The 24023-nt window shown below is 40.8% G+C and overlaps 1 protein-coding gene across 4 annotated transcripts in view; it reads right to left on the reverse strand.

The window, feature by feature from the left end:
* Positions 1-24023, reverse strand: part of ROBO4 (roundabout guidance receptor 4) — a 1497877-nt gene that overhangs the window by 813764 nt on the left and 660090 nt on the right. For all 4 annotated transcript variants that reach the window (XM_044081194.1, XM_044081193.1, XM_044081195.1 and 1 more), the window contains one exon: positions 7413-7551. In XM_044081194.1, coding sequence (XP_043937129.1) covers positions 7413-7551 — 139 coding nt within the window. The remainder of the gene's footprint in view (positions 1-7412; positions 7552-24023) is intronic.

Below are 24023 nucleotides of genomic sequence, written 5' to 3' on the forward strand. Positions count from 1 at the left end.
TGGGTGTCCTTTATGAATATGGACACCCCCCCTCCTTTCTTGGTGTTGTCCAGATTTTGGGGCCGGAACGCATGATATGAGGTGAAACCTGATAGTGCTGGGGTGCTCTCAGGAGCCTTGAACCAGGTTTCTGTCACAGCACAGACATCGATGTTCTCCATACTGAGAAGGGCCTCGAGTGCGTGCATCTTGAGATTGAGACTTCTGGCATTGAGCAGCATTACCCTTAGTTTTTTTCCTTTTTTGTGTTCTAGGGTGGTAGGTTTAGAATTTGAGCCTTGCCTAAAAAAGGCACTATGGGGGTGGCAAGAGCCTTTGCCAACATCCAGAAGCCCAGGGGTGACAGGTGCAAGCCGTCCCTCATGCAGCGTGGCTTGTCCAGCATGTCATCCCAGGCAGACAGACATTGGATCCCCTTTGAATGACACCAAAATTTAAGCCAATTATTAAAGCTGATCATCTTATTACTGTATTGTGGCATCATTCTAGGTGAAGGTAGGATACTGCTCAAGGTCAGGCTCATACCTGCCTGGGCTACATAATCAGAGAGCTCTTCAATGTCTCTTTTCATGTAGTCCAAGGAGGTATGTCTCAGGTCATTGACACCAGCATGGACAATGACTGAGTCGTACTTGTACCTGCTGTTGAGAGACCTGAGTGCTTGTGTTATGTGGTGGATTCTAGCGCCCGACAGGCAGCTTACTGTGACCTTCTCCTTACTCAGTCTGGTGAGCGGGGCGTCAGTGTGCCTGACTATGGAGTCACCAATGACTAGTGTGTCTGGCATTGTGTTTGGCCTTAAGGGCTGTGACTGTTTGACACTCTGACTGTGTGGTCTATGTGTTGCATGTGTTGGGTCCTGAGGTGGTAGTTGTTTGGGTGTCTGCTTTGGAGGCCTCTGCTGTTTTGGTAGATTTTTGGTCAGAGCCTCCGAGTATGTCTTTGTGTGATTATGTGTATGATTTGAAGTTGTGATGGTACTATGTGTGACTGGGTATGTAGTGTGTGTGGTTACCTTCTCCTCCTGTCTGGTCTTGCCAGTCCTATGTTGAGAGAGCTCAGCCTCCAGTTTGGCCGTATAGTTGCATCTCTCGCATGTATTTGTGTTTTGTGGGAGAAGGAGAGGGATTGTCTGTGTACATGAGGCAATTGTAACATTGCCTCAATATTCGCAGGTTCACCAGTTGAGCAGGAGAGGACACTAGCAACTGATCCCTCGACATGCTAGAAGTAATAGATAAAAAAACTTAAAAAAGACTCCGGGGGATGTGGGTTCTAGGCTGGTGGTGTACTATCTCCAGACCAGTTATTGAGTACAGTGCCCCATTTGGGATGTATCTCACTAAGCAAACAATTAGAAAAGGTCCCAAATGTTTCTAGCTAAAAAGACCACAGGCCTAAAGTTTCTGAGCTATCACGAGAGGATGGAAGCTCTGTAACTTTATTATGTGTCTTACAAACTTTTGAGGAGAGATCTTTGCCTTGCTCACCACACCATTAGAGACCTTATTGTCTTGGATCTCCTGTTTCTCTGTAACTACAAAATCTCTACCAGTACTAGAACCAGAGACCTAACTCTTCAGCAAAAGATAAACAAAACATGGTGGAGGAACAGGTTTATAACTTGGTGCCTCCCTAAACTCTGGCATAAACTTCATCTGAACAAAAGTAGTTATGACTCTCTATCTTCCTTTAAACATAAACTAGATGACTGCATTGGTATCCAGTTGTTTACTCCTGTATGTTCTCCTTGGAAAAAGGAGGACTAGCCTGGGAGATGGTACTAGCAAGGTGGAAAAGGTCATGAGAGTCAATGTCTCTTTCCTCAGCATGAACAAGTGAACTACATCAAGAAGCCAAATACACCGTCTCCACAAAATGTTTCTGCTTACCTTAAAGCATGTATGTATGCATGAATGCATGAATATATGGATATAGTTATTTATTTATTTTTGTCCATCTTTAAACTGGGCCAGGGAGTGGTAAAGCAGGGTAAACAGCCTAGCTAGAACTATCTACCATCATAAATGTCTTTAAGAATGCTGCCATGGATAAACATTTACCTGTTGAATCTGTTGATATAGCTTACAGCTAAAGCATTCAGCAATATGCCCCATGATTGAATTGTACATAAACTCTTGGAGCTAAAGATAAATCTAAAGGAAAATCAATCCAAAGGAAGCTGGGTACACATATGGTTAAACTTCCATGTCTGCTGCCACCAGGAGAGTTCCATAAGACATTGCTATGGGGCCACTCCTTTTTGGCATACATTTCCTCAGATGTCAAAACTAACTGCAGCATCTGGCTTACCAAATATGTAGATGACTATAAACTTCAGAGCATTGTCCATAAACTTACAGACATCACATCCCTTCAAATGATACTTAACATTATATATAAACTGCATAGTAGAAATTACTGTGTTTAGTGTCAAAAATGCAGCATTTTGGCATTCCACACACACAAAAATATCTGCCAGCTTTGTTTATTACTAATAGTAAACATGCAATAGCTAACGGAATGATCCAGAGTCCTTGCAGACAATGACCTCTCATTTGATACCTTCATACAACCATTACAATTCACAAAGTATACAGACTCACCCATCTGATTGAAAAGTCCAAGTGTACACAGCAGGTCCACACCAGTTAAAAAATATATATAATTTTATTCACAAGTAGATTAAGCACTTTCATCAGCTTATAGCTAAAGACTTCACCAGAATCTACTCAACAAAGAATTCAATGCCTTTAAGTAGTTACAAAACACATCACCAATTAATCCTTAAATAAACATACATTTAAAATTTGAACATAACACAATTCTACTCTTATTTAATAAAAACACTCACCCATTGCATATATATGTATTCCCAATGTAAATCTACACTAAGTAGGACCTCAGCTTAAGTTCACTACTGATATTGCAATAGTCATTTAACCCTGGACAAATATGTGCTTGTAACTTAATTTGCCACAATAATTCTTTAAGCTCCAATATTTCCTGACATGGCCCACCCCAAGGATTTTGACATACCTGCTTTACTGCAAAAAATAAAAATTCATGATCATGAAACTGTTCTATATATTTTGCCAGAGCATTAGTCTTTTTGTGTTGTCTAATATCCAAGGAATATTCATACATACGGTCTCTAAAACGTCTCTGTGTTTTCCCTACATAAAATTTGGGGCACACCCTACACTGGGCCACATATACAATGCCTTTGGTGTTGCAGTTGCAATGAAAATTAGATCTAATCATTTGGTGATTAACTACTAAACTACCCCCTTGTAAAATATGTAGGCATTGTGGGTAAGAGCCACATTTGTAAGTACCATATTTCCTGAAATTCAGTGGTGAGGGAATATTGCTGACAGTTACAAGAAAATTCTTAATGGACTTACCCTTTCTAAATACAATTTTAGGTTCTGTTCCAACATGTTCTAGGACCCCATCAAAACATCTAAAAATGTTCCAATTCTTTTTAAGGATATATGAAATATACACATGTTCATTGAAAAAAGTGGTAACAAAGGCCTTAAAAAAGTCAGACTTCTGCACAGCCCCATCATCACCCCTCAAACTGATATGTTGATTGTTTTCTCTTAGTATAGGTCTATAAACCATATTCACTCTTTTGGCACGCACCTCGGAAAAAAATCTGTTGTACCATCAGGTTGGGGTAACCAAGTGCCATCAATATGTTGACTAATTTTTCTCCCTCTTGTTGAAAAACATCTTCTTCAGAAACCATACGGGCCAATCTAACAAAATGCCCTTTTTCCAACCCTTCCTTTTGATGGTACGGGTGGCAGCTGGTAAAATGAAGCAGACTATTGGAATAGGTTGGTTTCCTAAAAATGTTGCTTGTGTATCTTTTGTTGACAAAATCCTTTTTTAGTTCAACATCCAGATAATGAATAATGCCAGACTGACAGGTGTAAGTAATTTAAAAAAAGCAGTTGTTTGATTGCAATACTCTATAAAGTTACTAATCTCATATACTGGTGGCATATGACTAGTAGTCATGTACTAACTCCTCAACTGTAGAAATCCTTACCACCAGCCATAGTAATTAACTCAGCCAAAAGCTTTCACCCATTACTTTCAAAATGGGTGAAATCACATTACAGCTAAGTGCTGGGGAGTTTAGGAGGTAAGTAGTGTTTTGTGTGTGTCCCTAGGTGGTTGGCTAGAGAATAGGAAAGTATGTGTATATATGAATAGGTGAGACTGTAAATGAGAAACATTGGCCTCTTTGATCTGGTAAAATCTGTTAGACTGCTTTCATTTTCAGGAGAGAGTTTACCTCCTGTATTGCCTCCTTTCCATGACACTGTGTGATATCTGTCAGGGTTCCATTCCAATGCGAGAGCTTTATAAATGGAATCATATAACTTCAGGCTATTACAGCTTTACCCAGTTGTCCTTTGTGAGGGAGAGTCATGGCAATACATGTAGAGGTCATATATACTCGAGGGGAGTACTCAGTAAAGAATTCAGAGAAGCTGTTGACCATTCATGACCGGTTCACCATCTCATCTGTCTCTGCAAGCATTGCTTCCATTATTGAAATGATTCTTACCATCACCCTTTCCTGCTTCATCCTAGCAAGGCTGCCGTGGTCTTCAACAAAATCACAATGGATGCTAACTCCCCTGGGTTCTCAAAAATATCTCTGAGGGAGGATGGAATCTGACTCCTGCACTTTGATGTGTTTAAGGTGCTTTTCCACTTCCTGACAAAACAAGAAGGCCTTGGAAAAGCAGAATCCATAAAGGCTGCCTTTGTATTCTCTGCAAAATCAGGAAGCTGGACAATGGCAGCATTGGATAAACCTTTAGCTGTGCTGTAAGACACATGGACCATGTGGCCCATGACCAATGAGGATGTGGCAGCAAGGTCATCTATCCCTTTTCCAGCTCATCAAGGATGCCTTGAGGAAATCCTCAAGGTCCCTCTGAAAATAGACTGCATGAGTGAGATAGCTCAAATGTCTGCAATAACAGACCTGAGAAGTAAAGCACACACTCTCCTTATTTGTCTAAAGTCCTGAACTGCCTGTATGGAGGACAGACAAACAAGCCATAATGGGTAATAACCCTCTTAAGGGTAGATGCACTCAACAAAGGATCAGGTTTGGTTCCTCCAATAATATATTCCAGGCTCTGGAAAGAAGGAATGTCCTATTATCTGTATTCATTGAATGAGGTCCACTGTGTAGGGGTTGTTTCAGATTACTTTTGTGGCATCTTTCATGTAGTCACTAAGGGTGCATCCCTGTGGGAGGCCTAAGGGCCATGGATGTGGTCAGGGGACTATTTTCTCTTGTCCTGCATTGCTCTGAGGGACTCCACAAATTTTAGACCCTTGAGAGAGGAGACCCAGGTGACACAGCATCCTCCTTATCTGCCCAGTTAGAGGTTGGAATGTCTTCTACAGGTTCTATGTGATTGGCCTTAGAACTGTTAATTTTTTTTTGGGGGGGGGGTACACCCAGTGGAGTAAGAACCAGTAAAAACTCTACTTTATAAGATACTGCTTTTGTTCTCAATAGCAGAACTTCTTCAGACAAGTTGTCTAAAACTTTTTTTACTGGTGCTGTGTGCACTGTGTTCATTTCTTGGTTATTACACTTTTTGTACATAGAAGGTGAAGTTTCGATGTGCTTCTTGGAGGTGGTTTAGAGTCAGAGGAGGAGGAGAAGGAGGCTGGATATGTGGGAGTTGCTTAGCAGTTCAGTTAGGGACAGGTTGTGGTTCCTGTATTCCATATGCTGGCACATGCATCAGTACTGACATGAGAGTTATCCTACACTCTGGATCTGCAGGGGATACAAAGATGGCATTGGATGTCTACTGTCACTGAAAGACAGTGGATAACACCAAGGAAAACATGGAAGGCAAAAGCATTTGGAGTGTTACTGCATCTGGTGCGGTTTATGAGTATGGACCTTGTTGTAAGCTCTGAGATGAAAATCCGGGGCCTGTAATGTTGATTAAATAATGAAGTGCATTTACTACAGTACAGGGAGCATCAGCCCTAATGATCTAAGACAGGGCAACAGCAGATGCATCATCAGGATACTAAGCCACTATTTGACCCATCACCAGGGAGGCCACCAACATTAGGAAGAAGGTATATGACGTGTATGTGTTAGTGAACAAGGTATCCTAACAGGAAAGACCATGCAATTCTGGCACTGGTGGTGACTAGTACAAGACAATATGTCTACCATCCTTTTCTGTCTCACATCCCACATAGCCTGTGATATATGGTATGGAGAAATGGTGTGGTTTTAAATGTCTGATGAGAAGTACCTGCCTGCTCAAGCTTTGGGACTTCATGTCAGTGGGAGGGCTTTACCAAAGAAACAGATTCATTCTTGGACATGCTAACCCTTGTGAGGCTAGAGCACTGACCCTGAATTTGAATAGACCAGTGTCCGAAGAAGGATTAATGCTGGGTAACCTGGGCACTGAAATAATTTGTGTCACTGCGGAAAGCAGGCACTGAGCAGCAGTTTTCTTCACCACAACTTTCAACTTCTTGATGGCCAGGTTTTTTGGACACAGGTGAGGACAGACAAGATGACTTTGAGGGATTGTATGTATGAGCATCTAAAGTCTGATATTCATGGACAGGAGACCATGTACCTATGGAGACTTCCTTTGGCCATGCAAAAAGGTTTATTTCAGTAAGGATTCTATCAACTTATCTTTTCTTTATGATCAGTTGGCCTTAATAAACACACACAGATTTTATGAGGCAACGTACTCCGAGTATTCATCACTTGTGGATATTGAATAAAAGGAAAAAGAAAAGTTAGAGGAAGATTGGTTACTTGATTGAGGAAAAAGTTCACACAGAGCTCAATACAGGAAAGCAAAGATGAGTGGCATCTATGATATGAGATGGTTATTTATATCTGAACTGCAAAGCAACACCAACGAAGTGGATATTAGAGCTCAAAACAGTTTTATGAGTGTCTGATGATAGTTAATGGTCTGAAGAAATTCTTTGTGCTAATCAGTCCTTGAACCTGTCATATTAACTCCTGAGTGTTGCCAACGATGTTCACTTGTTATAAGATTTGAAGTTTCCCTGTGTATTTTTAGTGTTATGATACTAAAACAATCTTCAGCAAAGAATTTAAAATCACACTAGTGTATCATAACATGCATAATAATACCACTCTGTTAACCAGTTAGGCCCATGGGGCACACAGTCCCATTTCAGAAGTAACCCAGGAACAATGTCTGCTTAAGTGACTTACTCAAAGTCATACAGTAGGCAAATGAGGGCTTAGAAAAAACAAACCCTGCACCACAGAAACTACAGCTTACAGCATTAACCTTCTGTGCCAACTGCATACAGGTATATGCTGAATATAATGACATATAACTCACCTCCCAAGAGGCATCTTCCCATCTTCTCTTTGCCAGCTAACCACAGGTAGTGGGTCCCCATATGTTCCACAGTCAAACTGCACTGTGCTGTTACGTTTTACTGTCATACTGCTGGGCTTCAAGGTTATCACAGGTTTTTCTGAAACCAAGAAGTAAAAAAAATCACAAAAAATATGGTTCTATAAGTAAGGAGTACATAACATGAAATCCATTTCAGTGGTAGAAGATACTTCAGAAATTCTGAATCTCATGAAGGTTATACTTGAGGCAATTGGTATTATGGTATTAGTTTTATATCCATTTGTCTTTTAACATTCTATAGCTTTAAGCTGTTTTTCACACAGTAATTATTACTTGTGATGTAAGCAGTGATGTATTTTAAAATGTGTCGGTTTTTTAGTTACATGGTCTTCTGAAGAAGTTTGCTTTAGTGCAAACGAAAAGCGCATTAAGCCTTGTACGTGTCTGTGTTTCAGTAAAACTTTTTGGAACCACGACTTTTTGCTTGCTGATTTTTCTGTTTACCTGATAGAACCAAAGCAAGATCTTCAAGGAAAAACATACCTGCCTGGTGGGTAACTGCCATTAATAGGCTATACAGTAGGAGCAAGAAATTGCTATCATAGAGCAGGAAGGAATGGTCTCAAAAGTGGAAACACTCCCTCCTCAACTTAAGCAAGCTAATAAGACTACTACTGAAGTCCTCCAAAGCTAATTATGAATCCATATTAGCTTCCCTAACTAAGGATAACCACAAGGCATTCTTTAGTTACATCCATAACCTCAAAGGTAAGGCCAGATTTTACTGAACTCGTAGTTAAAGGTACTACATGTATAGAACCTGTGTATATAGCAAACCTGCTAGCTGACAGGTTCAGTGAAAACTTCACTCCCCTGTCCCCACCACATATACCCCAAAGCATCTCTAACACCTGTCCCCACCTAGTATCTCCAAGGAGCAGGTCTTATATGTCCTCTCCAAGGCCAAAAACACAGCCTGGGCTGTGTTCTACATGGGTTAAAACAGGAATTAGCATCACCATTGAGCATGCTTTTCAATCACAGCTTAAGCATTGTTTTTTTCCTAGTGGAATGGAAAACAGCTACCATCATCCCTTTGCACAAAGGGGGGGGGGTACATGCACAGACCCCAGGAACTATAGACGAATAGCCTGACCAGCCTTAGCGGTCCAAATGCAGAGACGTTAAAATCAGAAAAAGGAGAAAAGTATTGTTGGAATTGAATTCATCCTCAAGTCTTGGTGAGTACCTTCATGAAGTGGACCCTGTTTTTCACAAAACCTCACCAAGATGACACTGATATATAGACTGTATTTTATATAGCTTAAATCATGGGCAGATAGCCGGGTGCACATGTCCTAGGATAAAAAGTGCCTAATCCTGGTAAGTGCACTGGCACCAGGACTGGAAAAAATGACTGTGTAAATCCTCAAGACATGGAAATATTCCTACAACAGGGCTAGGCCGGGCCCAGGGGAGGATGCCCCACCCCCATTGTAGAAGGAAGTAGCAGTCCACAAAAATCACAAAAACTGATAGGCCAAAAATGATCCATACAGACAATAGAGTGGACTATCAAGGATAAGAAAGAAATTATGTATTGTTACTGTTATGCAAGAAGAACAGAATTTCCAGACAAAAGATATATGAACAGATTAAGAGAGAAATTAAAGGAAAGAAAAATGCTTCTACAAGAAAAACTGTCAGAAGCTTCAAATAAAAATGTGTGTTCCTTAATACAACAGATGCATGAAAAGCACTATATAGACCAAGAAACTCTGTGCCATTTGGAAAAAGAAGTGACTGAGGAAGTGCGGAAATTTAAAGAACAAAATTTAGAGATATTTGAAAGGTATAAAAAAGAAATATGGACAAGGGAAAGAAAAAGCGATCTGATATGGTACAAATATTTATGCAAAGGTGAAAGCCAAATTAATCAACACAGAAAAGGCAGCCCCAAAGATATCCGAAGATAAATACAGGCAAATACATCCAGATATGGAAAATTTCACAATAAAAAAATAAGATCACAAAGACAGAATGTAGAACAGAAGATTAGTTAAGTAGAAGTTAAAAACATAGAAGCTGAAGTTATGGAATATTTGTGAAGTGAAATGTAGAAAATATATCACAGGTCATATCACAACATGATGGAACAACTATTTCCCAAAGTAAGGAGAAACAAGATGAGCAAGAGACATCCGAAGAAGAAATATGGGCATGGGAAAGAAAAAGAGATTTAATATGGTGCAATATTTATGCAAAGAAGAAAGCAAAACTAATCAATGCAAAAAGAGCATCAACAAAGATATTTGAAGAGAAATATATGCAAAAACATCCAGATATAGAAATTTTACAAAACAAAAAATAAGAAAACAAAGAGGAAAAGTAGAAAAGAGTATCAGTAATGGAGAAGGTAAAGAAATAGAAACTGAGCTTATGGAGCACCTGCAAAGTGAAGGATTTAGTGTAGAAGATTTAACTCACATAACATAACAGGATAAAGCAATTGACACCCAAATTAAAGAGAAACCAATGGGGCAGGTAGCATCTAATCAGTTGACATACAAAGATACTTTGGAGCCTCCCATAGGAAACCAGTACAAAGGTTCAGATGGAGTTATACAGCAAGGGAGGGAACAGGAAACTGTGGCAACTCTGACACGATCAATGCCGTGGAGTGATAGACCAGTGAGTTCCCATATGAAACAGCAATGGATGGCACAGGATGAAACTGAAAAGACTGTGGCACAGGAAGAAGGTCTGATACTTTCTATAGAATGCTCGCAGGAAATAGCAAACAAAGAATGTGCCCTCAGTTTAAAAGAAAATGATCTAAGAGAAGAGTTAGTTGATTTAATAGAGATGGATACACATATTAAGATCTTCTTCTTTCGGCTGCTCCCATTAGGGGTCGCCACAGCAGATCAACTGTTTCCATTTCTTCCTGTCCTCTGCATCGTGCTCTGTCACACCAACTACCTGCATGTCCTCTCTCACCACATCCATAAACCTTATCTTAGGCTTTCCTCTTTTCCTGTTATCTGGCAGCTTCATCCTTAGCATCTTTTTCTCAATATACTCTGCATCCCTCCTCAGCACATGTCCAAACCAATGTAATCTTACATCTGGGCTTTGTCTCCAAACCTTCCAACCTGGGCTGACCCTCTAATACACTTATCCCTGCTCCTGTCCATCCTCGTCACACCCAGTGCAAATCTTAACATCTTCATCTCTGCCACATCAAGCTCTAACTCCTGCCTTTTTGTCAATGCCACTCTCTCCAACCCATATAACATAGCTGGTCTCACTACCCTCTTGTAGACCTTCCCTTTCACTCCTACTGGTACTCGTCTGTCACAAATCACTCCTGACACTCTTCTCCACCCACTCCATCCTGCCTGTACTCTCTTCTTCACCTCTCTTCCACACTCACCATTACTCTGAACTGTTGATCCCAACTATTTAAACTCATCCACCTTTGCCACCTCTACTCCCTGCATCCTCACCATTCCTCTATCCTCCCTCTCATTCACACACACATATTCTTAGTCCTGCTGATCTTCATTCCTCTTCTCTCTAGAGCATATCTCCACCTCTCCAGGGTCTGCTCCACCTGTTCCCTACTCTCACTACAGATCACAATGTCATCTGCAAACATCATAGTGCAGGGAGACTCCTGTCTGATCTCGTCTGTCAACCTGTCCATCACCATTGCAAATAAGAAAGGGCTCAGAGCTGATCCTTGATGTAATCCCACCTCCACCTTAAACGCATCCGTCACTCCCATCGCAGACCTCACTGCTGTCACACTACCCTCGTACATATCTTGTACCACTCTTACATACTTCTCTGACACTCCTGACCTCCTCATACAATACCACAACTCCTCTCTAGGCACCCTGTCACATGCTTTCTCATATTAAGATCAATGAAAGAAATAGACTGCAGAAGGTCAATAAAATCCGAAAAAGTTAGAAGTTTGATAAAACAAAAGCACACAGTGATTAGGACTGCCCATAAAGATTTATGAGATATAACAGAAGTAAACAGGCTATATTATTATGCAGCAAAGTTAATAGCAGATAAAGTCCTACCACAAGAACACAGGGTAGTAAGGGAAAGGACGGGGAGAAATCGAATGCCATAATGGAAGTATTGAATAGATAAAACTATAAAGAATTAAGACAAGAAGTGTCACTGTTAGAAGAGTACAGAAGAGGGAAGAGATGACCAAAAATACTCCCAAGATAGACATGATAAAAGAAATGTACAGTATTATAATGGATTAGGATTTGTCATGCACTACCAGCGCAGGCAGAAACACTTAGGAGATACACAGATAAATAAAGGAAAAGTAAAAAATAAGCAATTTACTGATGACCCAAAAAAGGTTTATAGAGAATTCAGAAACAAGGTAAAAGGAATTGAAAGACCACCAAAAAAAGAAGAAATAGATACATTTTGGAGAAGCATTTATGAAGATCTTGTGGAACATAACAAAGACACTAAATGGACAGAAGTAAAAGAAAGAATAAGAAGTTCAAATCTACAGGATATGAAATAGAATGAAGTAATGGCCAGAAAGATTGAAACAAAGTTAACAAAAGCCTCTAAGTGGAAACCCCCAACCCAGATGTAGTACCTAACTTCTGGCTGAAACTATTAACATCTTCACATGAAGATTTAGCCATGATTAAGAACTATTTATATGCACACCCTAAACAGACACCAGCCTGGCTAACAACAGGAAAAATAATGCTCCTACTTGAGTGAACCTGAAAGCTACCCTAAAAATTATAGACCAATAACTTGCCTTCTGATAACATATAAACTGTACACTAGAATTAATGCCGACAGAATTCATAGTCATTTAGAAGAAAACTCAACTATGGCAATAGAATAAAAGGGTAATAAAAGAAAGTCATATGGAAGAAAGGATCATTTGTTAAATAAAATAATTGTGGAGAACTGTAAAAAGGGGAAGAATCTAATTTAAGGGGAATAATCTAAGTATTACATGGATAGACTACAAAAAAGCATTTCATAATATCCCACATTCATGGATAAAAGAGTGCTTAAAAATGTATAAGATATACCCTACACTGATAAATTACATCACAGAGACCATAAACAGTGACAAACCACTTTGCAGTTAAGCCATGATAAAGGACACATTATTATTCGAGGGATAAAAATCCAAAGGGGGATATTCCAGGGAGATCATCTCAGATGCCCTTTTGTCTTGCCCTTAACCCATTAAGCTGTCTGCTTAACAGATTTAGACCATGGCTCTAATTTGGCTCCCAGAGAGCAACGAAGTGTAGACTTCTCATCTTCTCTTTGTTGATGATTTAAAGCTGTACAGTTCATCAGATGAAGTACTGAAAACACAACTGCAAGTAGTCAAAACTTTTTCAGATGATATAAGAATGTCATTTGGTCTTGATATTGTGCAAAAGCAACCTTTAAAGCAGGAAAGCTGCAGCACCAAGAAACATCAGTCATTTGGGAACTGATGAAGGATCACCAATAACACATCAACAAATGTAAATAAAACTCAATAAGGAATATTTTAGAAGACTTAAATTAATCCTAAAAACAGCGTTGACATCTACGAACAAAGTTCAGGTTATAAACCAATTCGCTCTACTTGTCCTAACTTACAGTAATTGATGGCCCCAAAAGGTGTTGGATAAATTAGACAGGAAAACAAGAAGGATGCTTCACGCTCATCAAAGGATTTATAAAAATCAGTGTATTCCAAGATTATATATTCCCTGTTCCTGGAGGTATGGGCCTCCTTGAAATTGATTATATGTATAGATCTGCAATCATGGGACTGCAGACATATGTACTGACCTCACAAGACCCAAACATAGTGAAAGTTTTGAAAAAGAGGAGAATAAATCTAAGATGACTTCCCTTCTTAGTCTAGCAGAAGCATATCAGTGTCAAGCAGCAATGGAAATCAAACCAGAAGTAGATAAAAATCTGGTAGGAACTGATATAAGTTGAAGGATCAGATGAGAGGGCAAGAAATGTGAAAAATGCATAAACATAGTAAGTATAGAAAAATCCTGGAACAACCTTAAAATAAAACTCAATCACCCTGCTATAGGCCTCATGAAGAGTTCAGTGTCTCTCCAACCTAACACCACTCTAAGTAATCAGCTGCAGTAACACCTCTATCTTTAATCCGGCCGGTGAATACATTGTTATATGAAAAGCGCAGTCCTGGTCTGAACAGTCTGCAAACACAAACAGCTAAAGTTAACTTTGTGTATGTGTCTACCTGTTTGAGCTAATATTCATTATCCCCTGGAGAGCACTCTGCCTTGGCTTGTAAGCAGCCCCCCCCCCCCCAAGATACACACACACACAATCACACTCATCTTCCATTTCTCTTTTGTTCCCTTCTGTTAGCAAATAGTATCCATAACTGATCAAATATTCTGTGGGTTTGTTAATTTAATTGAGAGCACAGTAGCCTACTGATACAAGGTTATCCTGTTTTTCCACCAGATAAATCATTAAGAAATGACTTACAGCTTCACAGCAGTTCTTGGTCAATTCTGATTGTTTTTCTTAAACACAAACTTGCTTGGATCTTGGCTCATTAGCAGCAGTACAAAAGAACTGCTAGCTCACACCCTTGTTTTCCACTCCCCCTTCCCTGTTTATTACCTTAAGTCAATCCATACCTCTCAAGCGTACCTCATTATGAGGAACGTTCCTCATTTTAGGTCTGAACAAGCCCGTGTTCCTCAAAGTTCCACATGGAAGGAGTCTGTCACACATTCAGCTTTAGGTAGTTTTTAACTGAAATCTGTGGCAAATAATACTGAACCATATTGATTCATCAAAATAACTTTTTATAACTGTAAAGTAGTCCATTTTAACCATCCTGTGAACTTCTTAGTTGAAGATATTACTAAACTGTTAGTAGGTGTTCCACATTTTGTCCATTTGTTCCACATTGTGAGAGGTAGTGTTCCTCATTTTGGAGATGGAAGGTTGAGAGCTATAAGTCAATCCCAAAATTAAAAATATTACCTGTGGCAGGCACCATTTGTAAAACTGTAACCACCCTGCTACAGGCCCCATGAAGAGCTCAGTGTCTCTCCAGTAAGTGTTTTACAACTGTATATGCGTATTTATTTTGAATTGTGTACCACAGACATCTAATACTAACAGTGGGCAAGACTGCAATCCAGGTTGTAGCTTGTTACAGATCCCCAGCCATGCCCCAGGATGCCCACTCCACATTTCCTGATATACTGGGTAATATTAAGGTATAGCTGGTATAGCTCAATACCCTAATAATGGGTGATTTCAACTACCCCACCAGCAACTGGGAAAACTACTTGTACTAACTCATTTGCTCAATGCTTTCTGGAATTCATAAATTCCAACAACCTGGATCAGCTTGTCCATACCCCCACCAGGGGCAGCAATATTCTGGACCTGGTTATTACCCATATGGGCAACCAATGTTCCACACCAAAGGTCAGCACCTTGCTGGTCAAATCCGACCACAAGCTAATCACTCAACATCAATATCCCGCCCCCACACCACATTAAGGAAACTACTGTAAAAAGCTTCTCTTCTTTCTCAGAACTCGTTGTAAGCACTAAATAACCTACAAATTACTACAGCACTCAACTTTCCTCACTTTCAAGAGGAAAACAGTTCTTAGTACTTAAATAAGCACCTATTCAGGCATGTCCATGTGGCAACTCCCGGTGTTTTCTCCTGTCCACCTGATGAATTTGGGAATCTTGGGGCAATGTAGCAATTGCCTCATGTACAGTGACAACCCTCTCCTCCTACCACCCAACACTACAACCTGTGAAAGATGCACTTATATAGCCAAACTGGAAGCCAAGCTCTCTCCAGCCAAGACTGGACTAGATAGTCAAGAGGAAAAGGTTAACACCTGCACCACACTACACTCAACACATAGTCCTTCCAAACCCACACATAGAAACACAAAGCACACACCCGCATTCACAGAGGTTCTCAATAAAAATCTGCCCAAGCAACAGAGACCTCCTAAGCTGAAACTCAGACAACCACCACCCCCCAACACTACCCAAATGACACAGCACACAAAATCAGTGTGCCACTCAACCTCATTCCATAAGGCAAAACAACGTACCCAACACACTAGTCATAGGTGACTCTATAGTCAGGCAAACTGATGTCCCACTCAGCAGGCTAAACAAGGAGAAAGTTACTGTCAGCTACCTGTCAGGTGCCAGGATCCACCACATAACACACACATTCAGGTCACTCCACAACAAGTACAAATATGACTCTGTCATTGTCCATGTTGGTGTGAATGACCTGAGACGTAATTCCCTGGACTACATGAAAAGAGACATGGAGTAGCTCTTGGATCTTGTAGCCCAAGCAGGTATGACCCTAGCCCTGAGTAGCATCATACCATTGTCCAGAATGATACCACAGTAGTACAAGGACAAAATGATTGACTTTAATAATTGGCTAAGCTTCTGGTGTCATTCTAAGGAGATCCAGTATCTGTCTGCCTGGGACGACATGGTCGACAGACCACGATGCTTTGCCAGAAATGGTCTGCACCTGTTGCCCATGGGATTCTGGACACTGGCTAAGGCTCTTGCCACCCCTGTAGTGCCTTTTTAGGTAAGGTTCAAATGCCAAATTCACCTTCGTAACAGGTACAAGCAAGCAAATTCTCAGGGTAATGCTATTCAATGCTAGAAGTCTAACTCTCAAAATGCATTCACTCGAGGCAATCCTTAAAATGGAGAACATCGACATCTGTGCAGTGACAGAGACCTGTTTCAAGGCTCCAGACAGCACCCATGCATTACCAGGCTATAATTCATATCACACGTTTCGGCCACCTAACCTGAACTGAAACATTAAAGGTAGAGGCGTGTCTATATTCATTAAGGATATCCACACCTCCAGGCTAGTTGCTCAACATAATGCATCTAAAATTATCCAAGTGCAACTAACACTGGGCAAGACTGCAATCCAGGTTGTAGCTTGTTACAGATCCCCCACCATGCCCCAGGATTCCCACTCTTCATTTCTTAAGATACTGGAAAATATTATGGTACAACCCAATACGTTAATTATGGGTGATTTCAACTACCCCACAATCAACTGGGGAAACTACTTATGTACCAACTCATTCGCTCAATGTTTTCTGGAATTCATAAATTCCAACGCCTTGGATCAGCTTGTCCACACCCCCACCAGGGGCAGCAATATCCTGGACATGGTCATTACCAATATGGCTAACCAGTGTTCCATGACAGAGGTCAACTCCTCACTGGTTAGATCTGACCACAAGCTAATCACCCTAGACATCCATATCCCAAACCCACCACCCATTAAGGAAACCACCGTCAAAAACTACTCCAAAGCCAACTTCACACTTCTTAAGACAGAAGTGGCAAACTTCATTACACCCATGCAGATGGAAAATAGAGGTACGACTGCTGAATCTTACACAAATGCACTATATAAGCACATACAGGAGTGCATGGATCGTGCCATGCCCAACAGAACCAAGATGCTATCCTCCAAAAAAAGGAAGTCAATCTGGTGGTCCCCTGCCATAAACAAACTCTACAACAGAAGGAATAAGCTGTTGCAAAAAAGAGTAAAAGCCCCTGATTGCAGGTACTCCCTGGTCAGCCTCAGTAAGAAGCTGAGATCCCACATAAAATCCTCTAAAGCTAGTCATGAAAAGAAAATTGCCACTGATTCTAAAGACAACCACAAAGCATTCTACAGCTACGTCAAGAATCCCAATGGTGACACTCGCATCTGCTCTGAGCTACAGCACAATGGCACTAAATATACAGAACCAGCTGATATTGCCAGCATCCTGGAAGATAGGTTCAGTGCAAACTTCACCCTCCCTCACCCCCAAAGGGCCCATCACTATACCAGAAGAATGCAAAGCCCCTGTAATCATGACTGCACAAGTGAAGACCGCACTCTCCAAAGCCAAGAACACAGCATCCATGGGACCTGATAAAATCCCAGGCTGCGTGATGCACGAACTACAGAATGAACTGGCACACCACATAAGTACCATGTTCAATAATAGCCTCACTTCATGCTTTGTGCCTACTGAATGGCACACAGTGACGGTTATCCTACTCCACAAATGGGGTGCCACCACGGACCCTGGGAAGTACATCCTCATTAGCCTGATGAGCCTGGTCTGCAAGGCCATGGAACATATCATCTTGGAGCTTATAAACAAGGGCATAGATAACCTCCAAACTCTGGTCCCTACTCAGTTTGGGTTTGTAAAAGGTAGGTCATGTCTCCTCAACCTGATTGATTTCTTCAAAGCAGTCTTCAGAGCAGTGGATGAGGGCAAGGTGGTGTACACAGCCTATCTTGACGTTGCCAAGGCTTTTGACACCATCCCCCACTCTGGAATTATAGATAAAAATCACTAGACTGGGCATAAATTCCTATGTCACTAGATGGGTGTCCAACTGACTCACTGACAGAACCCACACAGTGAAAGTAGCCAACTCCAAATCCAACTTCAGACCAGTGACAAGTGGAGTACCACAGGGCTCAGTCCTGGGTCTTCTCCTGTTTGGCATCTATTTCTCAGAAGTCTAGGCTGATGAAGTTCACAGACGACTGCAAACTAGGTGCCATAATAGAATTGCCTAATGATGTGGACATTCTACAAAGGGGCCTCACTGAGACAGATGCTTGGTGTCAAAGTCATGGTGTCAAGCTTAATGCCAAGAAGTCTATGGTCATCCCATTTGGGAAAAACACTGTACCCATGAACTACCACATGGGCGGTAGCCTACTTGAAAGTGTGATAAGACACCTTGGAACACAGGTGGACAGTAGTCTCTCCTTTGATAATCACATTGCCACAGTAGTCAGGAAATCCTTCTATGTGGCACACCTCATCACATAGGGGTTCACCTCCAGATAAAAAAATGTCATTGTTCCTCTCTACTCATCCCTCATCAGACCCATTATAGAGTACAATGCCCCATTTGGCATGTACCTCACAAGACATCTACAACAACTAAAAAGGCCACAGAAATATCTCACTAAGAGAATTACCAGCCTCAAACAGATGCTATACGCAGACTGCCTCAAAAAACTCCAGCTCTACTCCATTGCACATCGCCTACTCAATGGCAACCTCTGCCTAACATAGGAAGCCATGTCAAACCCAGATCTGTTGGACATGCTACACTTAAAGAAACCCCAATCCCTCCGAGCCACACACTCCAGGGACCTAAACCTTGCCACCACAATAAACAGAACACGCTGGAGGGATAGATTCCTGTCCCAGAGACTTCCCATGCTCTGGAACAGACTACCCATTAATGTCAAGAAAAGCTCCTCATTAGCCCTCTTTAAGAAAAATCTCGTCAATTGGATGGGAAATAGGAAATTCACCCCAGGGATCACTTCTGTGGCTCTGCTAGACAGGGGTGCAGGAAAATAACTTTCTTGGGTGGCGAAAGCCAGGAAACTTTTTTGGCTATGCTTACATAGGCTCCAGGGCCAATAGCCTAGTACCTACTTATGAACCTATATGATTTATGCTGTATTACTGGAGGTTACTATGGCATGCTAACATTGTGTTTGTCTGCACCAAATTGTTTAGTATATTAGTATGTGCTGTTTGTATAGCTGCACCTTGTTAACTGATAGTATTCCTGTATATGTGCTGTACTTAGACAGCTCATACTGGTGTCTAATGATATCTATATAATTGTGGTGCAGGTGGCTGTGCGTAGACAGCTCATACTGATGTCTAATGATATCTATATAATTGTGGTGTAGGTGGCTGTGCGTAGACAGCTCATACTGATGTCTAATGATATCTATATAATTGTGGTGTAGGTGGCTGTGCGTAGACAGCTCATACTGGTGTCTAATGATATCTATATAATTGTGGTGTAGGTGGCTGTGCGTAGACAGCTCATACTGGTGTCTAATGATATCTATATAATTGTGGTGTAGGTGGCTGTGCGTAGACAGCTCATACTGGTGTCTAATGATATCTATATAATTGTGGTGTAGGTGGCTGTACTTAGACAGCTCATACTGATGTCTAATGATATCTATATAATTGTGGTGTAGGTGGCTGTGCGTAGACAGCTCATACTGGTGTCTAATGATATCTATATAATTGTGGTGTAGGTGGCTGTGCGTAGACAGCTCATACTGGTGTCTAATGATATCTATATAATTGTGGTGTAGGTGGCTGTGCGTAGACAGCTCATACTGGTGTCTAATTATATCTATATAATTGTGGTGTAGGTGGCTGTACTTAGACAGCTCATACTGATGTCTAATGATATCTATATAATTGTGGTGTAGGTGGCTGTACTTAGACAGCTCATACTGATGTCTAATGATATCTATATAATTGTGGTGTAGGTGGCTGTGCGTAGACAGCTCATACTGGTGTCTAATGATATCTATATAATTGTGGTGTAGGTGGCTGTGCGTAGACAGCTCATACTGGTGTCTAATGATATCTATATAATTGTGGTGTAGGTGGCTGTGCGTAGACAGCTCATACTGGTGTCTAATGATATCTATATAATTGTGGTGTAGGTGGCTGTGCGTAGACAGCTCATACTGGTGTCTAATTATATCTATATAATTGTGGTGTAGGTGGCTGTGCGTAGACAGCTCATACTGGTGTCTAATTATATCTATATAATTGTGGTGTAGGTGGCTGTGCGTAGACAGCTCATACTGGTGTCTAATGATATCTATATAATTGTGGTGTAGGTGGCTGTGCGTAGACAGCTCATACTGGTGTCTAATTATATCTATATAATTGTGGTGTAGGTGGCTGTGCGTAGACAGCTCATACTGATGTCTAATGATATCTATATAATTGTGGTGTAGGTGGCTGTGCGTAGACAGCTCATACTGGTGTCTAATTATATCTATATAATTGTGGTGTAGGTGGCTGTGCGTAGACAGCTCATACTGGTGTCTAATTATATCTATATAATTGTGGTGTAAGTGGCTGTGCATAGACAGCTCATACTGGTGTCTAATGATATCTATATAATTGTGGTGTAAGTGGCTGTGCATAGACAGCTCATACTGATGTCTAATTATACTATATAATTGTGGTGTAGGTGGCTGTGCGTAGACAGCTCATACTGGTGTCTAATTATATCTATATAATTGTGGTGTAAGTGGCTGTGCATAGACAGCTCATACTGGTGTCTAATTATATCTATATAATTGTGGTGTAAGTGGTGTATAGAATCACATTACACACCCAAGACAGATTGCTGCTCGCTATATTTTTATCTGTGACTGCATACCTGTCAGCTGAGGTCCCTTCTTACTAAAGTGTTATCCAACTGTCTCAGTATTTGCATATACTAGTAGTTGATTCAAGACATATTTTTCTGTAAACAGTTTGTTTTGTAGTCTTTTTAATGTATCTTTACCATCTCAACAGTGCTTACTTCTCTCTGTACTCTTCTTTTCCAGACCTAACACCACTCTAAGTAATCGGCTGCAATAACACCTTTATCTTTAACCCGACCAGTGGATACACTGTTATATAAAAAGCGCAGTCCGGGTCTGAACTGTCTGCAAACACAACAGCCAAAGTTAACTTTGTACCTTACACCACTCCAAGTAAACACCTTTATCTTTAACCCGACCAGTGGATACATTGTTATATGAAAAGTGCAGTCTGAACTGTCTGCAAACACAAACAGCTAATTTTAACTTTGTGTATGTGTCTACCTGTTTGAGCTAATATTCATTATCCCCTGGAGAGCACTCTGCTTTGACTTGTAAACGCCCCCCCCCCCACCCCACACACACTTCTTCTTCTATTTCTCTTTTATTCCCTTCTGTTAGGAAATAGTATCCATAAATGATCAAATACTGTGTGTGTTTGTTAATTTAATTGAGAGCAATGTAGCCTACAGATACAAGGTTATCCTCTTTTTCCACCTGATAAATCGTTACGAAATGACTTACAGCTTCACAGCAGTTCTTGGTTAATTCTGATTGGTTTTCTTAAACACAAACTTGCCTTTGCTTGGATCTTGGCACATTAGCAGCAGTACAAAAGAACTGCCAGCCCACACCCTGGTTTGCCCCTCCCCCTTCATTACCTCAAGCCAATCCCAAAGTTAATAAATATTATCTGTGGCAGGCACCATTTTTAAAACTGCAACCACCCTGCTACAGGCCCGATGAGTTCAGTGTCTCTCCAGTAAGTGTTTTACAACTGTCTATGCATTGTGTTCCATAGACATCTAATATGATTTATGCTGTATTACTGGAGGTTACTATGGCATGCTAGCATTGTGTTTGTCTGCACCAAGTTGTTTAGTATATTAGTATGTGCTGTTTGCATAACTGCACCTTGTTAACTAATAGTATTCTGTATATGTGCTGTGCGTAGACGGCTCATACTGGTGTCTAATGATAGCTATATAATTGTGGTGTAAGTGGCTGTGTGTAGACAGCTCATACTGCTGTCTAATTATATCTATATAATTGTGGTGTAAGTGGTGCATAGAATCACATTACAGACCCAGAACAGAGTGCTGCTCGCTATATTTTTATCTGTGACTGCATACCTGTCAGCCGAGGTCCCTTCTTACTAATGTGTTATCCAATTGGCTCAGTATCTGCATATAATAGTAGTTGATTTAAGACATATTTTCCTGTATGTAGTAGCTATTTGCTCAGTTTGTTTTGTAGTCTTTATAATGTATCTTTACCATCTCAAAAGTGCTTAATCCCCTTTGTACTCTTCTTTTCTAGACCTAACACCACTGTAAGTAATTGGCTGCAATAACACCTTTATTTTTAATCCGGCCAGTGGATACATTGTTATATGAAAAGCGCAGTCCGGGTCTGAACTGTCTGCAAACACAAACAACTAAAGTTAACTTTGTACCTAACACCACTCTAAGTAATACGCTGCAATATAACCTTTATCTTTAACCCAACCAGTGGAGACACTGTTATATGAAAAGCGCAGTCTGGGTCTGAACTGTCTGCAAACACAAACAGTTAAAGTTAGCTTTGTGTATGTGTCTACCTGTTTGAGCTAATATTCATCATCCCCTGGAGAGTGCTCTGCTTTGGCTTGTAAGTAGCCCCCCCCCCAACACACACACTCACACTCATCTTCCATTTATCTTTTATTCCCTTCTGTTATCAAATAGTAACCATAACTGATCAAATACTGTGTGTGTTTGTTAATTTAATTGAGAGCACAGTAGTCTACAGATAAAAGGTTATCCTGTTTTTCCACCTGATAAACACTCAGGCTCACTCCGCTCCTCTCCATGCCCCCATATCTCACCCACCCCCCAATACCTGTAATTTAAACTTGACCAAACCAAACCCACCAGAGTTCAAACCACTCAATCTGCTATAGTAATAACAACTAACCCCTCCCATTACAAATTACTAGCTATCTACAATACATTTGCGCACACACACAGAAGTGACTAACCAATAGAAACATGCCCAGTAAACACCCCAAATATTTCATACATAACTTCTAACATTGGATATGTGACATTATAAGGCACAAATACCTTAACAAACAAGAATTTATCTTCCCTCAATACCAATCATTTTTCAAAGTCAACACTTATAGCCATAGCACCACTCCCATACCCAAAACGTCTAATCATATGCTCATCCCTCCCCCCTCCCCTTAGCTATCTTCCACCTTAGAAAATCCTCGGTGATGTTAATATTAACTGGACCGATATTCAATCTCCTATCTCTCCACACCACATAAATTTATACAACTTCTTACAACTAATAAACTCTACTACCAGGCCTTTGAAATACTTCTCCTCTGGTACTACTCTTGACTGGATTCTTGTTTCCCACCCCCAGTACATTTCTCGCACTGGCATCCTACCTGACACGCTTAGCAATCATCTTCCCTCTTTCGCTCATCGCCTTCCTTCCTCCTTACAACTATCCCACACGTATATCTCCTCCCGCTCTCTCAAAAATGTCAACCCTGAAACCTTCTCCAGCTCTCTAAAACACACTAACTGGAGTCCTCTAAAAACCCTCTCCCTAGATAATGCAGTAGCCTACTTTAATACTACATTCTTTGACCTGTTAAATATCCTTGCTCCCTCCAGAACCAAAAGAATTAAAAGTAAAACTGTCTCATGGTTAAGCAAAGAAACTGCAACCATTATGCATCTCCATGACAAAGCTTGGAATCATTACCAAAAAAATAAAGCCCATACCTCCCTGACTGAATATAAGCTACTACATAACAAAGTAAAAAAAACTTGTTGCATCCAACCACAAATCCTATTTCTCCACCCTTCAAAATAACACGAACAACCCTGAAAAATTCTGGAATGGCATCTCCACCCTCCTCATCCTGGCAAAAGAGACAACCCCTGCCTTGACTCAAATGCCCCAGACCTCTCCTTAGTCACCCAATTTAACTCCATCTTCATTGATTCTACAGCCAAATGAACTACTTCCTTCCACAACAAAGCTTCACTTCCTCCACCTCCTATCTCTCCCCTCCCGCCCTAACACTA

The sequence above is a fragment of the Protopterus annectens genome, chromosome 8.part0 (assembly GCF_019279795.1).
Source record: "Protopterus annectens isolate FY-2018-M chromosome 8.part0, PAN1.0, whole genome shotgun sequence".
NCBI classification, from domain to species: Eukaryota; Metazoa; Chordata; order Ceratodontiformes; family Protopteridae; genus Protopterus; species Protopterus annectens.